This window comes from Anguilla anguilla, chromosome 12 (genome assembly GCF_013347855.1).
Source record: "Anguilla anguilla isolate fAngAng1 chromosome 12, fAngAng1.pri, whole genome shotgun sequence".
Taxonomy (NCBI): Eukaryota; Metazoa; Chordata; class Actinopteri; order Anguilliformes; family Anguillidae; genus Anguilla; species Anguilla anguilla.
Window position 1 is genome coordinate 37,116,185 of NC_049212.1, and position 21,159 is coordinate 37,137,343.

The window sequence follows — 21,159 nt, forward strand, 5'->3', positions numbered from 1 at the left end:
TTATTATTATTATTATTATTATTGTTATTTTGTTTTTGTTTTTGAGCATCACACTCATACTCCTGTGAATGTTCTAGAGACTTGGGTAAAAAAATATATTTTCTGGTACATTTTATCCAACATTTTTGCTCTTTGGTGACTTTAATAATATAAAGCTTTACACAGACATAACAAAAGCCATGTTGTTTATTACCATGTAGTAGTGTTTTCAGCTGCAAATATAGCATAACTATATATTGTTGTTGTTGTTGTTGTTGTTGTTGTTGTTGTTGTTGTTGTTGTTGTTGTTGTTGTTTTTGCTCCTGCTGTTGTTCTTGCAGGTATAGTGAAAACCAAAAATTGAAAGCTCTCTAAAGTTAGATAACTTAAGTTAGATCCAATTTAGATGTATTTGTTCATCTATTATCAAACCCGCTTATGCCTGGTCAGCGTTTGCCGGGGGTGCTGGAGCTCATCCCAGCATGCATTGGGTAAACGCACCCGGGGCAGGTGGCCAGTTCATCACAGGGCGCATGCGCCATTCACTCACACACTCGCACCTAGGGGCGATTTAGACTCTTAACCTAACCTGCGTGTCTTTGGGCTGTGGGAGGAAACTGGATTACACAGTGGTAATCCACGCAGACACTGGGAGAACATGACAACTCTACTCAGAAAGGCCCCGGCCTGGATTTGATCCAATTAGGATCTTATTGCTGTGATGCAACCATGCTACCCAATGCACCACTACAAAATGTTTGTTTGTTTGTTTATTTATTTATTTATTGCAATGAAAGAGAAGGTCTCTGGTTTTTTTTTTTTTTTTTGGTCAGATATAGGGCAGGGTGATGCATGTTTTGCAATTAAAGTTTGATTTCCCATAAACCATCCATAGTATGCAATTCTCTGTCACACTGCGTCTCCCATTACTGGTACCACATCTTTTTTCTCTGGGTTAAAACTGGTTTTTGGTTATTCAAAGTACTGAAACTGATGGGGCAATGGGACATTCAAAAATGTTGAAGAAAAATGCTTCATTGTTGATGCTTTACCTGATTGTGTTCAGATGTGCCAGAGAAGGGACTTTGCTTACTCTCAAACTTTAAAGTCTTCCATAAAAATCATTATCACATGGTAACATTAGGCTCTTATTCAGTGTATTTCCTTTGAGAACTGTTTCAACTTTCGTTGTTTTTGTCCATAGATTATAAAATGTTTCAATATCTTTATATATCTTTAATTATATCTTCAATATCTATAATTTTTTTCAATAATGCTAATGCATTAAATATTTTATTTATAAAGCACCTTTCATTGCATAGCAATCTGAAAGTGTTTTACAGTGGGAAGAAATGCTAAGTATGTTATATATTAAATATATATTTTTAAATATAAATATTCCACACAACCAATTAGTGTCCGTTTGCCTCATTTTAGGTAGAATTTTGCTACATCCTAGTTAGTATTTTCCCTGCCCTCCTAAATTTCAGTCACAAATTTCACTTGGAGGAATGCCTTCCAGATCAGACCCCGGCATAGGACTGCATGTTGCAATTCAACAACATCAGCTTTTCAAAGAGTTTGCCAGGCCACTGACTATATAGCGTTCTGAGATAATTAAACCCTGGTTTTAAAGACAATGATAATAATAATGTTATTATCATTGTACATTCATACATTAATTATTTATAATGAATTATAATTAATTTAATCAAATGATTTGGTATGTATTTGAAATATTTCAAAATATTTTCAAATCGTATTTGTGTTTTCATGTATTTTTAAAAGGCTCTAAATACTGTTTGAAAATAGTATTTGGTTTCCAATGAAAGTACTTAAAGGAATGTATTTTTAAATACTATTTGTGAAAGTATTTGGTTTTCCATTAAAATAATTTAAATCAATCAAATGCAAAGTGTTTCATGTGTGAATGCATTTGAAAATACTTCGATAATAATAATAAGAAGAAGAAGAAGAAGAAGAATAAGAAGAAAGATAAATTATTGTTTTTATTATTAGTATTATATTATTATTATTACTATTACTGTTGTCGTTGTTATTTCATATTAAATTTGTATTATTAAATAGAAATATAACACAAACTTGCCCTTTTTCACAGAGTGTAAAAAATGTCTCTAATGTGGAAGGCCTCCTAATGCTGACATGAATCAATATCTGCTTTTAAAAAGCATGAATCACTGCTTTCAAATGCTCTATATCTGACATACTTCTGAAACCTCAATCACATCTTGATCTGACATTCGTAGAAGCCCCAGCTGCAACTGCTGACAGCAAGTGTATCCTGAAGATTTTTCTTCGCTCGAGCACAGGTGTGAACCAGCGTAGTTTTTAGAGCTCTCAGAAGACAAAAACTACGAGCAATTGGTTGGAACAATACTCAGCACGCGGACGAGCCTTCAGGACCGGAGTTGTGCACCCCTGCACTGAAGTGCACGTTCTTTAAAGGGGGCGTTTCTACACACAGGCACTCTTTATAAGGGCTGACTTGGGCCACGAGTGTAACAACGGTAGCTTCTCAGGACGCTGGTAGAATGTTCCAGGCCTGGCGTGTAGGCAAGACGGAAGCAAAGGGAGGTAACACAACATTTTGGAAAATAGAATGTAACTGTTATTTGCAAATATGTGTAGCTACTCAGACTGTTTCGTTTTTATAAAATTATTTAATTCACTATTATTATAATAATAATAATAATTATTATTATTATTATTATTATTATTATTATTATTATTATTATTATTGGCTTTCATAATGTACCATTTCCTAGCTAGATCTGGTCTTACTTTACTAATTTATTGTGCGATGTTAATGTTATTTTAACATATGCCAAAATATTTTATGCACATAAAATACAGCGGGAAAGTATGTAGGGATATTAGCTTTATTGCATCCTTTTTGATTTTCATTTATTTTCATTTATTCCATTACGGATATTTACGAATTATGCGTTAGCTGTTTCAATTAACACAGCCGCAGTTTTTTTTTTTTTTTTTTTTTTTTTTTTTTTTGTATATAGCGGCATGCTGGATTTCTGACGTTTCTAACCTGTGTGTAATCCGCAATTTAATACGGGACGTAGGAAGAAATGCAAAATTTCTGAATGAGATATCTATGATCTGAATGAGATATATATGAAGTGAAAAATAGTACGCGGTTCCTGAATATGATTCGCGAGACGCAGCCTATATTTCTGATAGCAAACATGTATTATGTTCTGATGGACTCCGTACAGGCAACCGCTGCAGTGATTTTGGGTTATCATATAATGACCTAAACTAAGTACAATTAGCATTAGTATACTGTAACTCACTATTACTAAGTATTTCAATTAAAGGATCCATGTGATTAAAACTGGTACATTTTGACAAACGTTTTATAGCAAATCATAATCATTTGAGCTAGGGTGCAAACCATTTCCATTCCATAAGCATTTACGGCTTAAAGATTCTTTCTTTATAAATGTCAAGAATTTGCGTGCTGATAACACTTTTCTCTTTCTCTTTCTCGTCGCAGTCATCGGCTGCCCCAATTATTTATTCTGCTTGTATTAATATCAGCTGCCATGTTCGAAATAATTTCTACGCCTTGTCATAGAGTTAAATAATACCTGCGATCACGTGGCTGTTTAAACGTTTAAGCGGTCTCATTCAAAGGCTGTTTTTCATTTCCTACAGTACTCTCGAGCTGTCCTACATTTTGAATGGGGTGAAGACAATCGCGCAAAAATTGCGTGACCGTATTGCACCAATTGAACCAATGAGGAGAAGGAGAGGCTGCTTAATTATCTTGTTAAACACCAAAATGTGCTTTTACAGACCTACAGACGCTAAAGTTTATTGCTGAATGTGGACCTCTGTGATTACTGAGGGAAACGGCAAATTTTGAAAATGTGCTGCGGTGAAGAAATACTAAAATTATGCTAATAAAATAGAATTATACAAACGTTTTTAAATGTTTTTGAGAACAGAAATGACTCTTGGAAATGTTGTATCTATATATAAAAAGAAAACCGAATTATTTAATTTAGGAAATTCGCTGAAATCTAATATTAAATTCCAAATAATCCAACCAACCGCAATCTATTTACAGTATTCTTACATATTTACATATGTGTCACATGCTCAGTTATGTATTGTGAAAATATGATGGAATAATTTTTCATATCTAGTCCGTCAGGTTGTTTTTTTGTCATTTCTCTTTTCTTTACATTCCCCCACCTTTAACATTTCATATTGTTTACAATAGTTGTTTTCTATTTCTTTCTCAATTCCTTTCAGGTTTCAAGCAATTCAATTCTGTAATTTAACTAAATACATTTAAAATAGCCTACTTTCGACCATTTATAGCGTCTTTTCCACCAATTCCATAACTTTAATTTTCAGATGCCAATCAATGGCTGGACTACAACCAAAGCCACACCCAACAGTTCTTCATTGCTGGTGGAGAGCTGGGGCTCAAACACGTCTACACAGAGCTCTCTGTTCTCCTCCTGGTGGTCTACCTTCTAGTAGTTATTGGTAACAGTGTGGTTTGCATTGTAGTGGTGCTGGAGACCAAGCTGCACACACCCATGTATATATTCCTCGGCAATCTCTCCATGGCAGACATCATCATCACAACCAGCGTTCTCCCCAAGTTCATATCTGTGGGCTTACTGAATGACATTGCCATTTCCTACTCAGGGTGCTTCTTGCAGCAGAACACCTATTTGTCATTTCAAACGGTTGAGAGTCTTCTGCTTGGCGTCATGGCCTATGACCGCTACGTGGCCATCTGTAATCCTCTGCGCTACAATGACATCATCACTCCCAGAACATGTGCTGTACTTGCAATGTGCACCTTGATAGCAGGAATACTCATTTCCTCCTATAATGTACTACTTGCATCTCAATTATCTTTCTGTGGGAGCCACATCATGTTCTGGTTTTGTGATTTCCCTCCTGTTATTGCACTGTCCTGTTCAGACTCAACATTCCTGCTATTCTTGGCGCTAGCATCTGCTCTGGCAATAACTGTTGTTCCAATGACTGTAATTGTTTGGACATACACTAAAATCATTTTATCAATTTGCAGAATAAAATCTGTAGATGGCCGTAAAAAGGCCTTCTCCACCTGCTCCTCACATCTCAGTATTGTAATCCTGTTCTATTTTGCACATATGTGTGTCTATATAAGTTCCACGGTAAAAAATGTTCATCCGAATGTTCTCATCTTGATCTCCATCATGAATTGTTTACTGACTCCGTTTGCGAACCCCATCATTTACAGCTTGAGAAACAAAGAGCTGAAGACTGCTATTCAAAAACACTTCCACATCAAGGTTTTAATGTGACCAAAGGGTTTCTCTTGTTTACATACCCTGTTTATTCCCCAATAATCTTTTTATTCTTCTTTTGTTTAGATTTATGTTGTGAAACACACAGGATATATTTTTCTTTCACATGTCCTGTCATCGTGCACCCATACCTAAGTCAGTGGTCTTGGGACATTTTAAACAGGCTTAAACTGAAATCTTTGCCATTTTGCATGTCTTTGAGACTTTTCTTTCTAAAAGTGTTTTTTTTTTTTCCTTTGTTCAGTTTGGAAAATTCCACCAGTAGTTAATGACTTGTGTATCAGCAATTAAACAATAATAACGTAGTATGACAGGGAGAGTGAAGTATAATGCCTAAGGAAGGTAATTGCTGGAGCAAGATACTTAACTTTAAATTGTGTCTGTATATATCCAGCTGTATGAATGGACACTAAATGCAAAAATTGTGTAAATTGCTCTGGGTAAGAGAATCTGCTAGATATCAGTAATGTCATGTACTGTAGCATTTTTAAACGACAATGTAAACTCCTTTGCTTGTATGAGACAATGTTCTTATGAGTATGCTCTTGTAAGGGGACTGCAGGCTGATTGGAGTGGCACTTTTACCATCGTCTTTTTCACGTCTCTAAACTATTACAATGGCGTTCCCAGCCCAGCTACACACTGCATGTTTTTGTGACAATAAAACAGTGAAAATGAACCAATTTTTCAGACAGTCTTTCTTTGGCCACGTCCAGTGCCTGTTTTTTTTTTTTTTTTTGTTTGTTTGTTTTTTTTTCCTCCAGTGCTGGCTTTGCTTTCTTAAAAATAGAACCAATAATATAATTTATGTAAACACACAGCAAAAATTCTACAAAAAAGAAAGAAAAAAAGTTTTTTTTCAGTTATTAAGGTGCTGTTTCCTTCAGATCCCAGTTTCTCTCAGGTTCCAAATACAGTCAATAAAATGTCAACTCTCGTCACACACAAATTCACAGTGTGAGTTTATCTGTTGGATTCCTGAACCAATTAGCATCCTCTGTGGAGGAGCAGGACAGGTTCTCCTGGGACTTGTAGTTGGCACAACAGTAGAAACCCTGGAGAGAATTCTGAGGAAAGCTTAAGGAAAGCCAGTTACCCAATACACATAGGTTACTTCAGAAACTCATCAGGTACAGAGCTGGATTTAAGCATCTCTTTCTCTGTGGAAATGCATCTCAACAAAAGCATGTTTCCATTTCAACATACAAAAATGGCAAGTTACTCACACATACAAAGGGCTGTCTATCAGTCATTAAAACTTGAAAAATCAAGGCCTGCTGTTGAAAGTGTTGATATCAAAATGAGGCCAAATTACAACAAACAATATTGGCAATCTTAGCTCACACAATCTCTATTCCAAAACAATGCTACCCAAAGTTTCCTAAATTATTTTATATAACTTGGCCCTGTGTTTTCCCATCTAACCATCTGAAAAGAAAGTGTATGTGTCACATGAAAGGATGAAATCTGTGCATCCAATGTTTTGGATGTTGAAAAGCACAGCATGAATAAAATGTATTACTATTGGTGTTATTGTTATTATTATATTTTTTAAATATTATTTATTATTATTACAGTTATGCGATTTTTTATGGATGAGAAGCCAGGAGGAAAATTAACTCTTTCAAATAACAGGTAAATTCCCAGTATCCAACATTTCAGTTTCCTAACCTGCATTGAGCATTCTTCCAGCTGTCTCCATTCCATAGCAGTTTCTTCTGATCAACGACCAAATGCCTCACCTGTGGAGTAAAAGCGCAGCTGACAAACTTAAGGCGATGATCAGTGTTCATTGTCACAAAACACAAAAACCAGGAAGGGCACGTGTGCCAGTGCAGTCTCGGATCACTGCTCATGTTGAGTTTACATTATTCTATGCGCAAGGCTTCATTTGCAGGGGTTGGGGTTTCAAAAAGCCATGATTGTGAGCCATTGTTTTTTCACTGAAAAGTAACATACAAGTAAAAGACTCACACAGAAATATTACTATGAACTCTTGGGGGTACTGGCAGCTTGCAGAGCAGGACGAACTACAAAAAAAAGCATTGAATGAAGAGGAAGTGATGTTTACTGGAGTTATCTCACCAAAAGAGCAGAATATTAACACAGATTCCCCAGAAATAAAAAATCATCGCAAACCAACATATTCTGGTCTTCGGCATTGCCAGAAGATGCTTGCAGCTGTTTCCCCTCTTTCCCAAGTAACCGGACGTTCAACATTTCATTGAGCTTCCAAAGGGATGTGATAAAGGTCCAATGGGTTAGCCTAAATGAGACAATCCCAGAACAACAGGCGCAGAAGTTCTGTATCCAAGGAAAACAGCTGTGCTGCAGAAATTAAAAGCAGGCCCGAATTATACTGTTCAGAATTCAGTCTGTGGCATCAGTGCAACTAATGGCACTGGGAGCTAGGGATGACACTACCAATGAAATTCCATGATTCTTGATACTCAATTTAATTCCTCTGTTAAAAAGAATGAAATCCCGTATAATGTCATTTTTTTTCTATAACTGCCAGAAGGTGTTTTGGTTGACAGCATTTTCAATTTGGGATGGTTCATTCTGTGTAAATTGTGATTTTTTTCCACATGGAGTTGCTTTTTATATTGTTTTAGGGCTTGAAAGCATTTGTGGCATCCCTCTTGGTCATTCGGATTTCTGTGTTTTGAATTTGGTCCAGAGGCAATACTGGTCCCATAGTCCAGCTACAACTTGGTTATCCCAGGGGGTCTCCAAATGGGACTACATTATGCAGGCTGCCAAATATTGCCTGTCTGTCTGGTTCTCTTGATGAAACAAAATGTGAAATGTTTATAGTAGCGACATTGAATACACTGTAGTACAGTATATTAAACTGTAGTGTGATGCTGATTTACATGTTCAAGCAGAATTTTAAAATAAACGCGAGCCCTTTAAAATGCGTTAGTCAGTCCACGCCTTTTTTTTTGGTGCCATCAACTACCTATGTGAGATTTACATGACTGATACTTCCGGTTTTCAATCGCTTCCTGACCCACGCATGGCAGCAGCTGCAGGACAGAATTCCAATGTTTTCGTGGTCATTTAGAACTAAATATGGCCGTGTTACCTTCGTAAATGATATATATTTATACACTGAGAATACGTTGCGCTCAATTTCAAGGCGTCACCTCGATCTTTAATTTGCAGTATGATTGTTTATTCGTAAGGTAGGCTATAGAACTGTGAGCTCACGCCTCAAACTTTATTATGAACCAGCGTTTGCCTCCCTGTGTGCTGTCGTTTAGCCAACTGATTGTGGGATCAGGAATTTTGTAAATATCAACGGGTTATTTGGTGGACAGGATGATTCCGAGTCCTTACGGTCTGGACCGCGACAGACCGTTCGTCAGACTCCGGTTCACCACCTTCATTACTGGCACTGTTGCCCTGCCATTGTTGGGCTTGACCTCCTGCATTTTTGTCTCGTGTTTCTTTCACTTTGAGAATGCCATGGAAACCCACTGCCAGGTGAGCTTCCTCGTCCACTCAAAGAAATTCTCATCGAAAGGCGTTTTTACATTGCTACACCAATCCCCGTTTGTTCTCGCCCTCTCCGGTGTAGGTTCCTAACTACCTGCCCTCCATCAGCGCTTCCATAGGACTGACACCTGAGCGCTACATCTGGCGCTTCTGCATCGGATTGCACTGCGCGCCTCGGTTCTTTGTGGCGGTGGCGTACTTCAACTTCTACCGCAGAAGCTTCACCAAAAACGTTGTGGCGACGCTGCTTTGCTACCTTGGCCTAATCTGTGCCTTCAGTGAAAACATTGGCCTGCTGCTGCTCACCTACGTGTCCTCGAATGAGACGTACAGTAAGTAACGGCGCACGACTTGAATATTCAGTCTCTAGTCTCGGTCAAAAAAGAAGCGTGCATAGTAGATCCAACAGTAGATCCAAGCACCCTATTTATTTAGGGTTAGCGCGGCCCCCACCCCCACCCCACCCCCCATAAAAAAGGAATTATTAAGCTTGGGGGAGTTCCACATTGTATTATAGTATTATTATTAGAAATTAGCATTTAAGTGCTGTTCTTTAAAAGTTTTCTTCCTGGGGAGAGGCCCTAGTGCTGAAGTGTCCCCCCCCCCCTCTCTTTTGCCAAACCATTCCTGCGCCCTTGAGATCCCATAAATTGTTTAAGTATTGTAAAAATAATTGTTTCTCCCTGGTATTGCTGCAGTTGTGATCTTAGCCGATTTTTTTCTTTTTCTCTAAACTTGTTAAGGTTAGTTAGGTTTGACTAGGAATTTTACTGTTTTAACAATAATCTGTAAAAAAAATTATAATAATTAAAAAATTAAATAACTCGACCTCAAATAAGGGACCCCCGCATAACTGGTCATCCAATTCGAGCACGGTATCAAACTATCAAAAACTGATCATTTTGCCATCTAATTAAGGTTATGATACTACTTATTAGCATATCTCTACTGTATATATTACTGTGTGCTTCTGGTAAGGTGAATTCCATGTTTTGTCTCCTTTTGTTCTCTGGAACTCCGTACACAGGTTGTGCCTTGATGTTTGTAGTTGCCTTTGTAATTGTAAACAAAATGGTAAATGGTAAATGGACTGCATTTATATAGCGTTTTTATCCAAAGCGCTTTGCAATTGATGCCTCTCATTCACACACATACCAATGGTGAAAGGCTGCCATGCAAGGTACCAATCAACTCATTGGGAGCAATTAAGAGTTAGGCGTCTTGCTCAGGGACACTTCAACACTCCCAGGGCGGGCGATCGAACCGGCAACCCTTCGACTGCCAGACAACTGCTCTTACCTCCTGAGCTATGTCGCCCCTATAATGTCGATGTATGTTGCTGTGTGGATGATTCATTGCCGTCTTTTCTCTGCACAGCCATCCATAAGAAGGGTTTCATGGTGTTCGTCGGCAGTGCACTGGTACACATGGGGATCACCTGCTGGCTGTGGAACGTCATCAAGATGCATTCAGGGGGGCGTGAGGTACGGTAATCCCTGCTTTCAACTGTTGCTCCTCTTTTGACCAGAGTGTGGCGCTGCAAACCAGCCGAGCCGCTACGTTTAACGCTTACATCTTCTCTCCACCATCACATGGCCTGCCTTAGTAGTTATGTCCATAAATGATCTTTCTTCGTGGATTTTACCGAATCTAAATTATATTTTAGTTGCTTTTTCTGACGGATCAAAGTGGCTGAAGAGCAGTGGTGCACAGATTATGATATCTTCACCTTTAAAATCTGACTGTGTGGAAGTTGCTGTGACTGTAGAGTTTCAATGCTTTCATTATGAAGAAGTTGCAATTAACTTGTTAGCACTGAGTCTTGCTCAAAGACAATAAGCAAAGATACCGCTAAAACATGTAGCATACATGTTTTTTGTGAAATATGGCAAAGTTTCAAAATCCAGGCTGCAATTTTGTCTTGTTAGGTTTCTGCAGCAGGCCTCAGTGCCTTCAATATCTTATGCCTGGGAAGTTCTGAAACTAGTTTGTGGGGGAATAAACATTGTAGGCCCCAGCTTGAACATGTGACTAGGGGCTGCAAAGGATGCATCCAATGTTATATCCATTGAATATATGCTTACATATTTACACAGTATATATTTCAATAGATTTTATACTGATTTATATTTCTTCTCATACTTATATGGTAAATATATGATATCAGATGTTGATATATGTACTTCATTCTGACATATTTTATGTCCAATATATTCTGAGTATATTTTGAAATATTCATTTTGCATTTGATCTGTTACTTAGTCTTGCCACTGTGTGGCACTATTACTTTGTAGATGTAATCTAGACCTTAATGAAATATGATTGACCTTGTAATTGAACACTTAAAACCAATAATTGTACAGTTTATATTTATTTTCTAACGTTTCTTTGTCAAAATCCCATGCAAAAATTACATTTTTTGACAAATTAATAGGCTTGGAAAAAATGTAACTTGTGAACAATGGTGATGGGGCTTTTAAAGGTGAATGCACTATCTGTATGTGCATTCTAGCATTATGTGGTGTATTTCTCATTAGTTTAAGAACTAACTTTTAAATTTGAATAAGTGAAATTTGAAAGGCATTTTATTGCTGTTCCTCAACATGAATGTTATGAAATTAATATTTGATTCGCTGTAATACAGTTGAGGATTTCACAATTAAAAACGTGTATTTACACTTCTGAATGGAACAGGCCTTGGTGTGGAGATATCATACTGTACTTGTCCATCTGTTTTTCCTTTGGGAGCCAGTCATTTGTATTATAGATAAAGGGATTACTATCTGGCCTATGTTGAATTTGCCTGTCCCCCCTCCCCTCCCCTGCTATCCTACAGCACTTACTGGAAGAGCAACTGTGTGCGTGCGTGAGTGTGTGTGTGTGCGCGTGAGTGTGTGTGTGCGTGAGTGTGTGTGTGCGTGAGTGTGTGTGTGTGTGTGTGTGTGTGTGAGTGTGTGTGTGTGAGTGTGTGTGTGTGTGTGTGTGTGTGTGTGTGTGTGTGTGTGTGTGTGTGTGCGTGAGTGTGTGTGTGTGTGTGTGTGTGCGTGAGTGTGTGTGTGTGTGTATGTGTGAGTGTGTGTGTGGTGTGCGCATGCTTGCTTGCTTGCCAGTCTGTCTCAGTCTCTGTTCCCACATTGGAGAATCTCATGACGCGTGTGCAAGGAGCATTGATCCGTTTGTCTCATTTCCTCCGTTAGATTTCCATTTAGATCTGTCTTCCAGTCACCGTGGTGTATGCATACATTTATTCAGAGATCACACAATTTAAATCCTTTTGAAAAATAAAACACCAAGCCCACTGACAAGGCTTTTTCTGGGTAATGCACAATCAGTAAATGTTAGGAGCGTCAGAGGGTTTTTATTTTTTAATTGACTGAAGGGCGACCTTGTTCTTATCATTTAGCATGTATGTCTAATTAAAACTTAGTTCAAGGTTATCAGCATAGACAAGTTCCTTTTTTACAAGAGTAAGTGAAGCCAGTATTATGTATATAGAGAGGAAGACAACATTTTTTCTCAAGTGTAGGGTGTGGCATACTGTGTGTCAGTGAGAGCCTAATGTTTTCATTCTCACTCACATTGTACAATGCCATCACATCCGAAGCAAACCTTACATTAATGTAATTAACATAATATGACGGTAAGACTGGCAATCACAAGGACTTTCCTCTTAAACATTACAGCCCAAAAAAAAACTGCAAAATTAAAGACAAGGGAATACGAGTAAGACTAGTTAACTAGTTACTCTGGTTATCCAACTAGTTATCCAGCTGTATGAACACATACGGCTGGAAAGGAGGTGGGATTTTCCAACATAGGAGATCATAGTGGAATAATGTTGCCAATGTTGACATATTTAAAATATATATATATATATATATGTGCTGAGAGTAAGAGTACCTTAAGAGAGTTCTAATCCCCACTGAGTGCACTTCCTGCTTAATGGAGCGCTCGATGTGCGGGAGGAGAACGGAGAAAAGCATCCGATCCTCTTCCCTGCTTTAAAAGCGTTTTATTTGCGTATATGAGCCGGTTCCTTTTGGCGCGGTTCTTGCCAATTTGAGCAAAATCGAGGAGAGTACCGCGTTGCAACATCTTAAGAAATAAGTGTGAAAATTGCAGCGTTTGCTTTTTTTGCGCTTGCGGCGGGGCAGAGCTTCCTGTTTAAGCCGCGCAGAATGTCGCCGACGCTAACGTTCCCGTTCCTTTTTCGTAATCGGAAGGTTTTGTGCTCGGCTGTGGTCTGTTTCCGGGGCTGAGCGTTCCACGGGTACAAAAAAAAAAAAATTACAAAAAGAATGTAAAAAAAACAAGTGGAGCTTTGAAATCTAATCGTATGTTCGATTTGTGGTTCGCATCAGTGGACTTATTGCTATTGGTGGTACTTGATTTGCTTCAGCAGGAAAGGTCACTGTCCTCCATGCAAAACACAGGCCTGTGCAGCCTCACAGATCCTACAAGCTGGCTGATAGGAACAAGATTTTTTTTATGTACAGGTGGTTAGATATACTCACTCATTCAACTACATTTGTATTTTTATTATTGTATAGATTTTTATTATTATAAGTCAGACGCTGGAATGCATGTAATCCTTTTTTTTAATTTTTTATTTTGTGGGATGAGAGTAGGCCGGATAGATGTGCATGTACCACCCCTGGCAGTGTCTCTGTTCTGCTGGCCATTTCAGACTATGTGCTGTAACCCGCCACCCCCCAGAGCTGTTTTTTTTTATTTTAAACAGCTCTTGTGTTTTTGGTTGGCGCGGCTTCATGCATTATCGATACTGTGTGAACTGCTGGCTGGGTGGGGGGTGGTGGGGGGGGGGGGTGGTGGTTTAAGTTACAGCCGTGTGTATTTACACTGCTGGTACAACGCCTGGGTCAAAGAGGAACAGGAACTTCCTGCCCTGGCCTTCTACTGAGGGCACAACCTCCCCCACACACTCGGACTCCTGTGTGTTGTTCATGTGTGTGTGTGTGTGCGTGTGTGTGTGTGTGTGTGCTTGCGTGTGTGTGTGTGTGCACACGCACACATTTGCTGCTTAGCATTTAATGTGTGCGTCGTCTTAGTTTTAATTGCTGAATATATATAAAATAATTGAAGTTAATATGAAGATTTTGCTTTACTGTGTTATTGTAAAAGTGCTTTGAACCTGTGACCTGAAACGCAGTCTACAAATCAAGTTAATTATTGTATTTGTTATTAGTAATCTCGGTTTGTATGGTTTATTTATTAACCATGTGAAGCTAGATCCTCTTGTTTGTTTCATTCAGTGCAATTCAACGTAGATGCAGTGCCCGCACCATTTAGCAGAAGCAGATTTGAGAGAAAATGCATGGCTGAGGACTTGCCTAAGTAGTGTCCTCCCCGCCCCACACACGCACGCACGCACACACACACGCACGCACACTCACTCACTCACTCACATACTCACACACACGCACACACACACACACACGCACGCACGCACACACGCACGCACGCACACTCACTCACTCACTCACATACTCACACGCGCACATACACACACACACACACACTTCCTGACTTTCATCCGCAATCTCCTGAGGGTGCCGCTGTTTCGAGACACGTCACCTTTCAAAATCACCAAAATCACCTCAGCTTGCCAAAAGATCCTCCTGTGGTCTGTGGATCATTAGGTTTAGGGGAAACGTGTTTCGGGGCACAGCGGAGACCCTAATCGAAAGGGCGCCGCGCCGAAACGTCCCAGACGTGAGCGAGCGGAACTACAGAAACGGCCGCCGCGTACAGTTTTTAAAAATACAGTAGAAGGATGTGGTCTGAGAGGAAAGCAAGCCTGAAGCCAGCAGTAGTCTAGTTTCATTTCAAGAGCAGCTGCGTGACACAGGCCGCTAGAATAGTGTGCCAGAGACGTCTGCTCTCCACACGTCCCAAAAAAGAAGACCCCCCCCTTGTCATTTATGACAACCTACCACCTTTTCGCTCCGTATGTTGTAGATCTGTTATATCTGTTATCACTGATGCGGCATATTAAACCGACTAGCCTGTGCGCAAATAACTAGCTAAGAATATTAGATTTGACACTAAAAAGTGGCCTCATTTGAAAATGTGCTTCATGGAATCATTTGAATGGACGAGCAGTGTTGGGCTGAATGGCCTGTTCTCGTCTTACGTTACGTTGTGTTATTTACTTAATGTTCTTAATTTGAGTGCCACCTGTTCTGAAGAACAGACGTAATTGGCGCGTGTTGTCTGGTTTGCTCCTCCGCCATATTTGGTTCTCTCGCTGCGGAGTTGATGTCTCTGCTTTCTGCACAACTCTAAGCTGCGCTGGAGATATGTGTGAAGGTCTCGAGGGTATGCGGTGCCGCGGACGCTGTGGAGAAGGGGTTAGAGCAGAGAAACCAGAACTGTGATAGCGTTGTGTGTCCTACGTGGTCTCCTGTGACCTCTCAGAAGGTGGCCTTATGCTCAAACACGTTCCTCTTCGCTCAGCTCCACTGAATTTGTGGAGTCCTATCCCACTATCTTCATGGCAGACGTTTTCCCTCATTGGCGAGCGTCTTGGATATTTGGTATTGTTTTTTTGTTTTTTTTGTTTTTTTTAAAGAACTATTTTCTCACAAGAGTCCACTTGAATGTATTACTTGGTTAGTCAGTGTAGCTGATGCAGTTCCACAGTCACCCCATTCATTTCATTGAAGAGGTCTCTTCTGCTGTCTGACCGTGGGGCCTCGGCGACGCACACTACGTGAGAATGAACCGGAAGCCCCTCCGTGTTTGGGCTGCGGCAAAAGCGCCGTGTTGCTGGGCGGCAGCGCACGCGAGGGGTTTCGGCGTGACCTGAGCGTGTCTCGGAGCCGTTGGTTCCTGTGGCGCGCTTGATCGGCGCGCTTTCAGAGTGTATTTATAGGCTGCGGACGGCGCGTGCGAAACGCCGTTCGGCCCCGGCCGGCGGCCGCAGCGGTCACATGTCCGACGAGCGCACGCTCGATGAACGAACAAAGGCTCTGGTGCAATTCAGGAAGTACCGGCGCTGTTCTGTCGTTACGGAATTTACCACATTTGTATTGCAAGGGCAGAACTAGTCGGGCTTTGTTACTTTTAATTATACTGCCAGTTTTGACTTCATTACATCGCCTTACATTTTATTTCTGGTGCTGTCTTATTGCCACTCACTGCAGTTGGAGAAGTTCATATCCTCTGTGAAGGGATATTTTAGCAGGAAGGACATTTTTAGCAGGTTTGGTGCTCTATTGCATGTCATTATTACTATGAAGCAGCGCCAGGTCCAGGTCCTGCAGCCCGTAGTGTCTACACAGGCATTTGTTCCAACCACGCACTACACCACCTGATTTCACTAACGCGCTTGCTTCCTGAACCAAGCAGGTATAGTAATTAGTGAAATCTGGTGGTGTGGTGCATGGTTGGAGCAAATACCTTGTAGACACTGCAGCCCACAGGAGTCGAAGTTGCATAGCGCTGCAGTGATGGCGCTGTAGTTTTCTATTGTGGTACGGGAGCTTTGCGTATAGAAGCCAACAGGTTTGTCATGGTCCACCTCCCTGATGAAGGTGAAGCAGCTGCCTGGAATAATCAGGAAGTGCGTGAAGCAGGGTGTGCAAAGTTTTAAGTGGTTTTACACCAGGCTGGCCAGTGGAGGATGGGCTCCCCCTCTATAACAAGTTTTTTCTCGCCACTGTTTGAAGGTTTTTTCCCCACTGGGAGTCTTTTTTTAACCTTATGTACCTGCTATTTGGGGGTTCGGGCCTAGTGTTTGCTCTGTTCGCTCTTTTTTTCTCCGTCTCTTGCCTTGATACTCTGTAAAGTGTCTTTGTGAGAGTTCTCTGTAAAAAAAAGCGCTATACAAATGAAATTGAATTGAACTGAAGTGATGTCACCACGGTTGCCCTTTCACCCCCCCATCCCCCCCCCCCCCCCGCTCTCGCACAGCTGCTGAGGTCGTACCGGTGGAAGAAGCGGCTGTGCGTCTCCAGCGTCATTCTGTGCACAGCGGCCGGCGCCTTTTTCTGGAGGCACAACAAGTACTGCGAGGCAGGAAGTAAGCGTGCGTCCCGGCGTCCGTCCACTCCCCCCCCCTTCCTCCACGTCCCTCCGCGTCACGCTTTGCCCGCGTCTCTGTCGCTAACGCTCAGTCTGTGTGCGTCACCGTCGCCCTGTCCTTCTACATCCTGTAGGCCTCTGGTCTTTTTACATGTTCTTCGCCCACATATTGCTATATCTATATGTCCCAATATCCAGTATGTAATCTGGCCTGTGTTCCTTCTTCTGCTCCCAAAGGCAGTCTCTGTTTCTATTTTCTGTCCAGTTTCTTTTAAAATATCAAAAATGTGTTTGAATTTTCAGATGCTGAATTGCCACAGCATTCATAAAGTGTAAGAAATGACAGTCTGGTATGGTGTCTGGTTTTGCGCCCAAGTGTCCTTTGAAAACCACTGTGGGGGATGGGGGTGGTGAGGTCTTCAGATGAGTGTAAAATAACCCTCTATAAAATCCTAGCCTTCCGTAAAATAGGCCATGTTGCGGCCCGTCTACTGATAAATGTTGTTTTTAAAGGTTTTTGAAAGCAGGAGTGGTTAATGTGCATATGCATTTGGGCCGTAAGCTTTGAAACAGCCCCTCACATTGTCACATCAGTGAACTTCACATCGACCAACAGAGATTCCCTTTCCCTCTGAATTATTCATGTGATGTAGCAAGAGCGTCTTCTAACTCCAGGATTATGCTCAATAAACCCTGCAGTAGATTTATGTGTCCCAATCTCTCTCTCTCTCTCTCTCTCTCTCTCTCTCTCTCTCCTCTTTCTAGTCTACACACTTTTTGCTCTCTGTGAGTACCTGATGGTGCTCTGCAACATGGCCTTCCACCTGACAGCCTTCTGGGACTTTGGGCACACGGATGTAATGATCGCCACCCCGCCAGAGGAGAAGCGCTTCTGACCAGGGGAACGGAGGGGCTGGGCCTTGTGGGAACCGTTTTGGGGAAGGGGAGGGGCCGGGCCAGCCCAGCGACACTGAGGCATTCCCCCCTTCCCATTGCAATGGTGTACATTTCATTTCCCGGTCTGCGTCAGTGATGTCACAGTCAGTACCGTAAAAGTCAGAGCTCACCTTTTTATTTTACGGGTTAGTCCACAGGACATCTGTGCAGATCGTATGTCCCGAGGCAGGGCGAGCTCAGATTTTATACTTTCCTTCTCTTCTGCCTCGCGGTCTCCCCTGCATCTTATGACACTACCTCTCCAGTTTCTCCATCTATTCGGATTGTTCTCGTCTCCCATTAAATAAACGCACGCGTGTCTGCTTTATCTTGCTCACAAACGTCCCTTCCTGATCCCTAGCTGACCTCGAGCCCCTTTCCTGAACGGGGGCCCAGTATCTGGTGACTGCAAAATCAAGTGCCTATCTCTTCCAGTCATAGACTTTTCTCTACCAAAGATTTCACGTGTAATATGCAAAGTTATGGTGTCGGAACTTCAGGTGTTCTTGTTTTTTTATTTTTTTTAAATCATGTACCCTGTTAACCTCAGTAAATACTTTCATTGGTGTCTTTTTTTCTTGGGTATTTCTTGTGCTGGACTACAGTAATTTACATGTAAGCCTGGTTTTATTTATATTTACATTACACCAAAGATCAAGTCCAGGTATTGAGAATATTCCACTGAAGTGGCGTAAGGGTAAAATGTATATTTTTGTATGTGAATGATGTACTGTGCTGTCAAGGATTCCATCTCTTCCAATAGGAGTGCCTCATGCTTTATCATCCAGGGTGTTTAGTAGAGTATTACAGTTTCAGACTTTAATTTTTTTAAGAGGAAACTGGGCTTGTAATCCAGAGGTTGCTGGTTTGATTCCTATGTACTGCACTGCCATTGTACATTTAAGCCAGGTACTTACATATATGCTTCAGCAACTTGCATCGCTGAAGGATATATCTTGCTGTATGAGTGAATACTGTGTAACAATGTTATTGAGCATTTGCTAAATGCCAACAATGGAAATAAACTTTAACTTTGTTGACTGGAAGAAAGGGGTGAATCAGTCTTTTCTTTATGTGCCAGACATGTCAGAACAAATAGTGTGCTTCGAAAAAACTGAGCTGGTGGGCTTTATCTCGTATAAGAGGCTGTTCATTTGACTCTCAGCTCCACAAGAGCAGGCGTTTGGGGGTTTTCCTCCATTATGGTGAGAATACTTCAGTCATCGACTGTAGAGGTCTTCCTTGGCCTAACAGGCCGTTTGTGATTACTAAGCTCACTAGGGCTCTCTTTCTTCAGAATGATGCTCCAGACAGTTGATTTTGGTGAGCCTAAGTTTTGGGCTTTGTCTCTGACTGTTTTTTCTCAGCCTCATAATGGCTTCCTTGGCTTTCATTGGCACAACTCTGGTTCTCATGTTGACAAACGGTTTTGTCAACTCTGAACGCAATCAAAATCCTAGAATAAAGACTAGATACTAAAAGCTCTTATGCCTACACAGAAGAAACAATTGAACACATCTGACTGATCAGAAACGCCTGTGAAGCCATTTGTCCCAAATATTATGGTGCCCTGAAATAGAGGGGCTATGTATAAAAAGTGCTGTAATTTCTGTATGGTGAAACCAAAATGTATGTTGAAAAAGTAAAATAAAAAAAAGTAAAAAGTAAATACTAAGAAATTCAAGTGACTATTTTGTAGTAAGCTAGTTTAGCTTGGTAGTCTACGTGCAATTGTCTACTTCCTAGGAAATTAGACAATACATACTTTCTAACGGCGGTTTTTCCAAGAAAGTATTATCCAAATTCCTAGCTGGCCAGTGTTGATTCCCTGCACATGTTCAGACACTCAAAGAGCTGCTTCCAGCTGTGACACGTTGTGACACGGACCCTCCCCTTCGGACGCCCCACCCCTCCTCGCCCACCCCTCCCCTTCGGACGCCCCCGCCCCGCCCAGCACACCCCTCCCACCCACCCTGTCAGCGGCACCTCGGGCGTTCTCTCTCCTTTTTATCCGGCACTCCCCCCCTCTCCGCTCGCCCCTGCTAGGCTAGGGTCAGAGGAGCACATTCCTGACCTGCTGCACGCAGCACACTACGCCGTGCGCGCCTGAACGCACTCCGGGGAACGTTTTTTTTTTGGGGGGGGGGCGAGGCGAGGTTGGGCCTCCTGCACATGGGCGGAATGAGCACATTTTGGCCGCCCCCATGTGCAGAATGAGGTCCTGCTCCAGGGGAGCGGCCTTCCAGTCTTGAGCGAGAACAGTGTGCGGTGGACTGGAGCACTTTTGTCAACGGAAAGTTCCTTCCATAGAGCAGCAGGATAAAATACCGTTGATACCAGAATTCCAGAACTCCAAACCAAAGCGTTTGACTGGTGTGGCGGTTGGAAGGAGCTACAGTACTCTTGTGCTGAATTCAAATCCTGCTGTAAAATGGCAGAGATTTGGGAATGATTTTTTGGTCTGCTCATCACCGGATCCCTGGTGGCAGGTTTACACCAGAACAAAGTGGTAAAGAGGGAATTTGAGACTGTGGCACAGGCCTCCAGCCACTAACAAATCATCCAAAACTACCTTTGGGTGTTTCCAAAGAAACCTCCATGCAGAGATTTTAGTGGGTATTGGAATCATACAGCAGCTTTCTCCACCAGGGGCTCAGTAATACTGTGGATCAGTTGTACTTCTCTGTATAAACAGGACTTTAAACTCCATACACTCGCAGTAATATAGTTACATAGACAAGGCCATGTAAATTTTGCTTTTTCTGGTCCGTCCCAGTATTTTAACAAAGAGCTAGCTGTTACTTAGCGTTTGTGCATGAGTCAGAGGTGCTAGTGGCTGATTTTACTCTCAAATGAGTCTGTGGGCAGAGTGTTGGCATTGTTGACGTTTGAAAGGCAAAAACAAGATGCTGTACTTTGGAGCTGGAGGAACAACTCACTGTGCCATTATTTCACTGCCAAATCACTTGTAGGCAAATCCAGGGGGAGGCGCTTTTCTGGGACGTGCGGGACTTTTCCTTTGTCCCGTCCGCCGAATTCCGCATCGGAGGCACCTTGTCAATTTGCGCTGTGTAAAGGAGGGTAACAGTGTTCTGTTGGTGTTCAATAAAGTTGGTTTTGAATAAGGGCCTGGTGGCCAAGGGGACAAGGTGGACACTGTTAATGCCATAAGCAGAGTAAAGATGTCTGGACGTCTGTAGTCTGTGAAAAACACCTGGAAAGGACCTCCACCTTGAAATACCTCCACCTCGTTTTGTGGTGAATTTTGGTGTATAGATGATGTGTTTTTTTTTTTTTTTTTTTAGCTTGCAACCTAACTATAATTATCTACCAGAGGCGTCAC

At 41.4% G+C, this 21,159-nt stretch overlaps 2 protein-coding genes across 2 annotated transcripts; both read left to right on the top strand.

Moving 5' to 3' along the window:
- Window positions 1-2,531: 2,531 nt before the first annotated feature.
- On the top strand, window positions 2,532-5,559 carry LOC118209167 (putative gustatory receptor clone PTE01). The gene is made up of 2 exons (XM_035384328.1): window positions 2,532-2,574; window positions 4,381-5,559. The coding sequence occupies exons 1-2, from the start codon at window positions 2,532-2,534 to the stop codon at window positions 5,328-5,330; spliced, it is 993 nt and encodes a 330-aa protein (XP_035240219.1). The 3' UTR covers window positions 5,331-5,559.
- A 3,098-nt stretch (window positions 5,560-8,657) lies between these two features.
- On the top strand, window positions 8,658-18,384 carry LOC118208973 (post-GPI attachment to proteins factor 2-like). The gene is made up of 5 exons (XM_035383990.1): window positions 8,658-8,822; window positions 8,917-9,166; window positions 10,212-10,318; window positions 16,770-16,878; window positions 17,646-18,384. Exons 1-5 carry the CDS (start codon window positions 8,658-8,660, stop codon window positions 17,774-17,776), a joined length of 762 nt encoding a protein of 253 aa, XP_035239881.1. The 3' UTR covers window positions 17,777-18,384.
- The last annotated feature ends 2,775 nt before the right edge of the window (window positions 18,385-21,159 follow it).

Bases quoted from the DNA above. Each gene is read 5' to 3' on its own strand.
- LOC118208973 (XM_035383990.1), top strand. From the start codon at position 8,658: ATGATTCCGAGTCCTTACGGTCTGGACCGCGACAGACCGTTCGTCAGA. The intron at 8,823-8,916 runs GTGAGCTTCCTC...TCTCCGGTGTAG, and splicing joins CCATGGAAACCCACTGCCAG to GTTCCTAACTACCTGCCCTC. The intron at 16,879-17,645 runs GTAAGCGTGCGT...TCCTCTTTCTAG, and splicing joins CAAGTACTGCGAGGCAGGAA to TCTACACACTTTTTGCTCTC.
- LOC118209167 (XM_035384328.1), top strand. From the start codon at position 2,532: ATGTTCCAGGCCTGGCGTGTAGGCAAGACGGAAGCAAAGGGAG. The intron at 2,575-4,380 runs GTAACACAACAT...TTTAATTTTCAG, and splicing joins CAAGACGGAAGCAAAGGGAG to ATGCCAATCAATGGCTGGAC.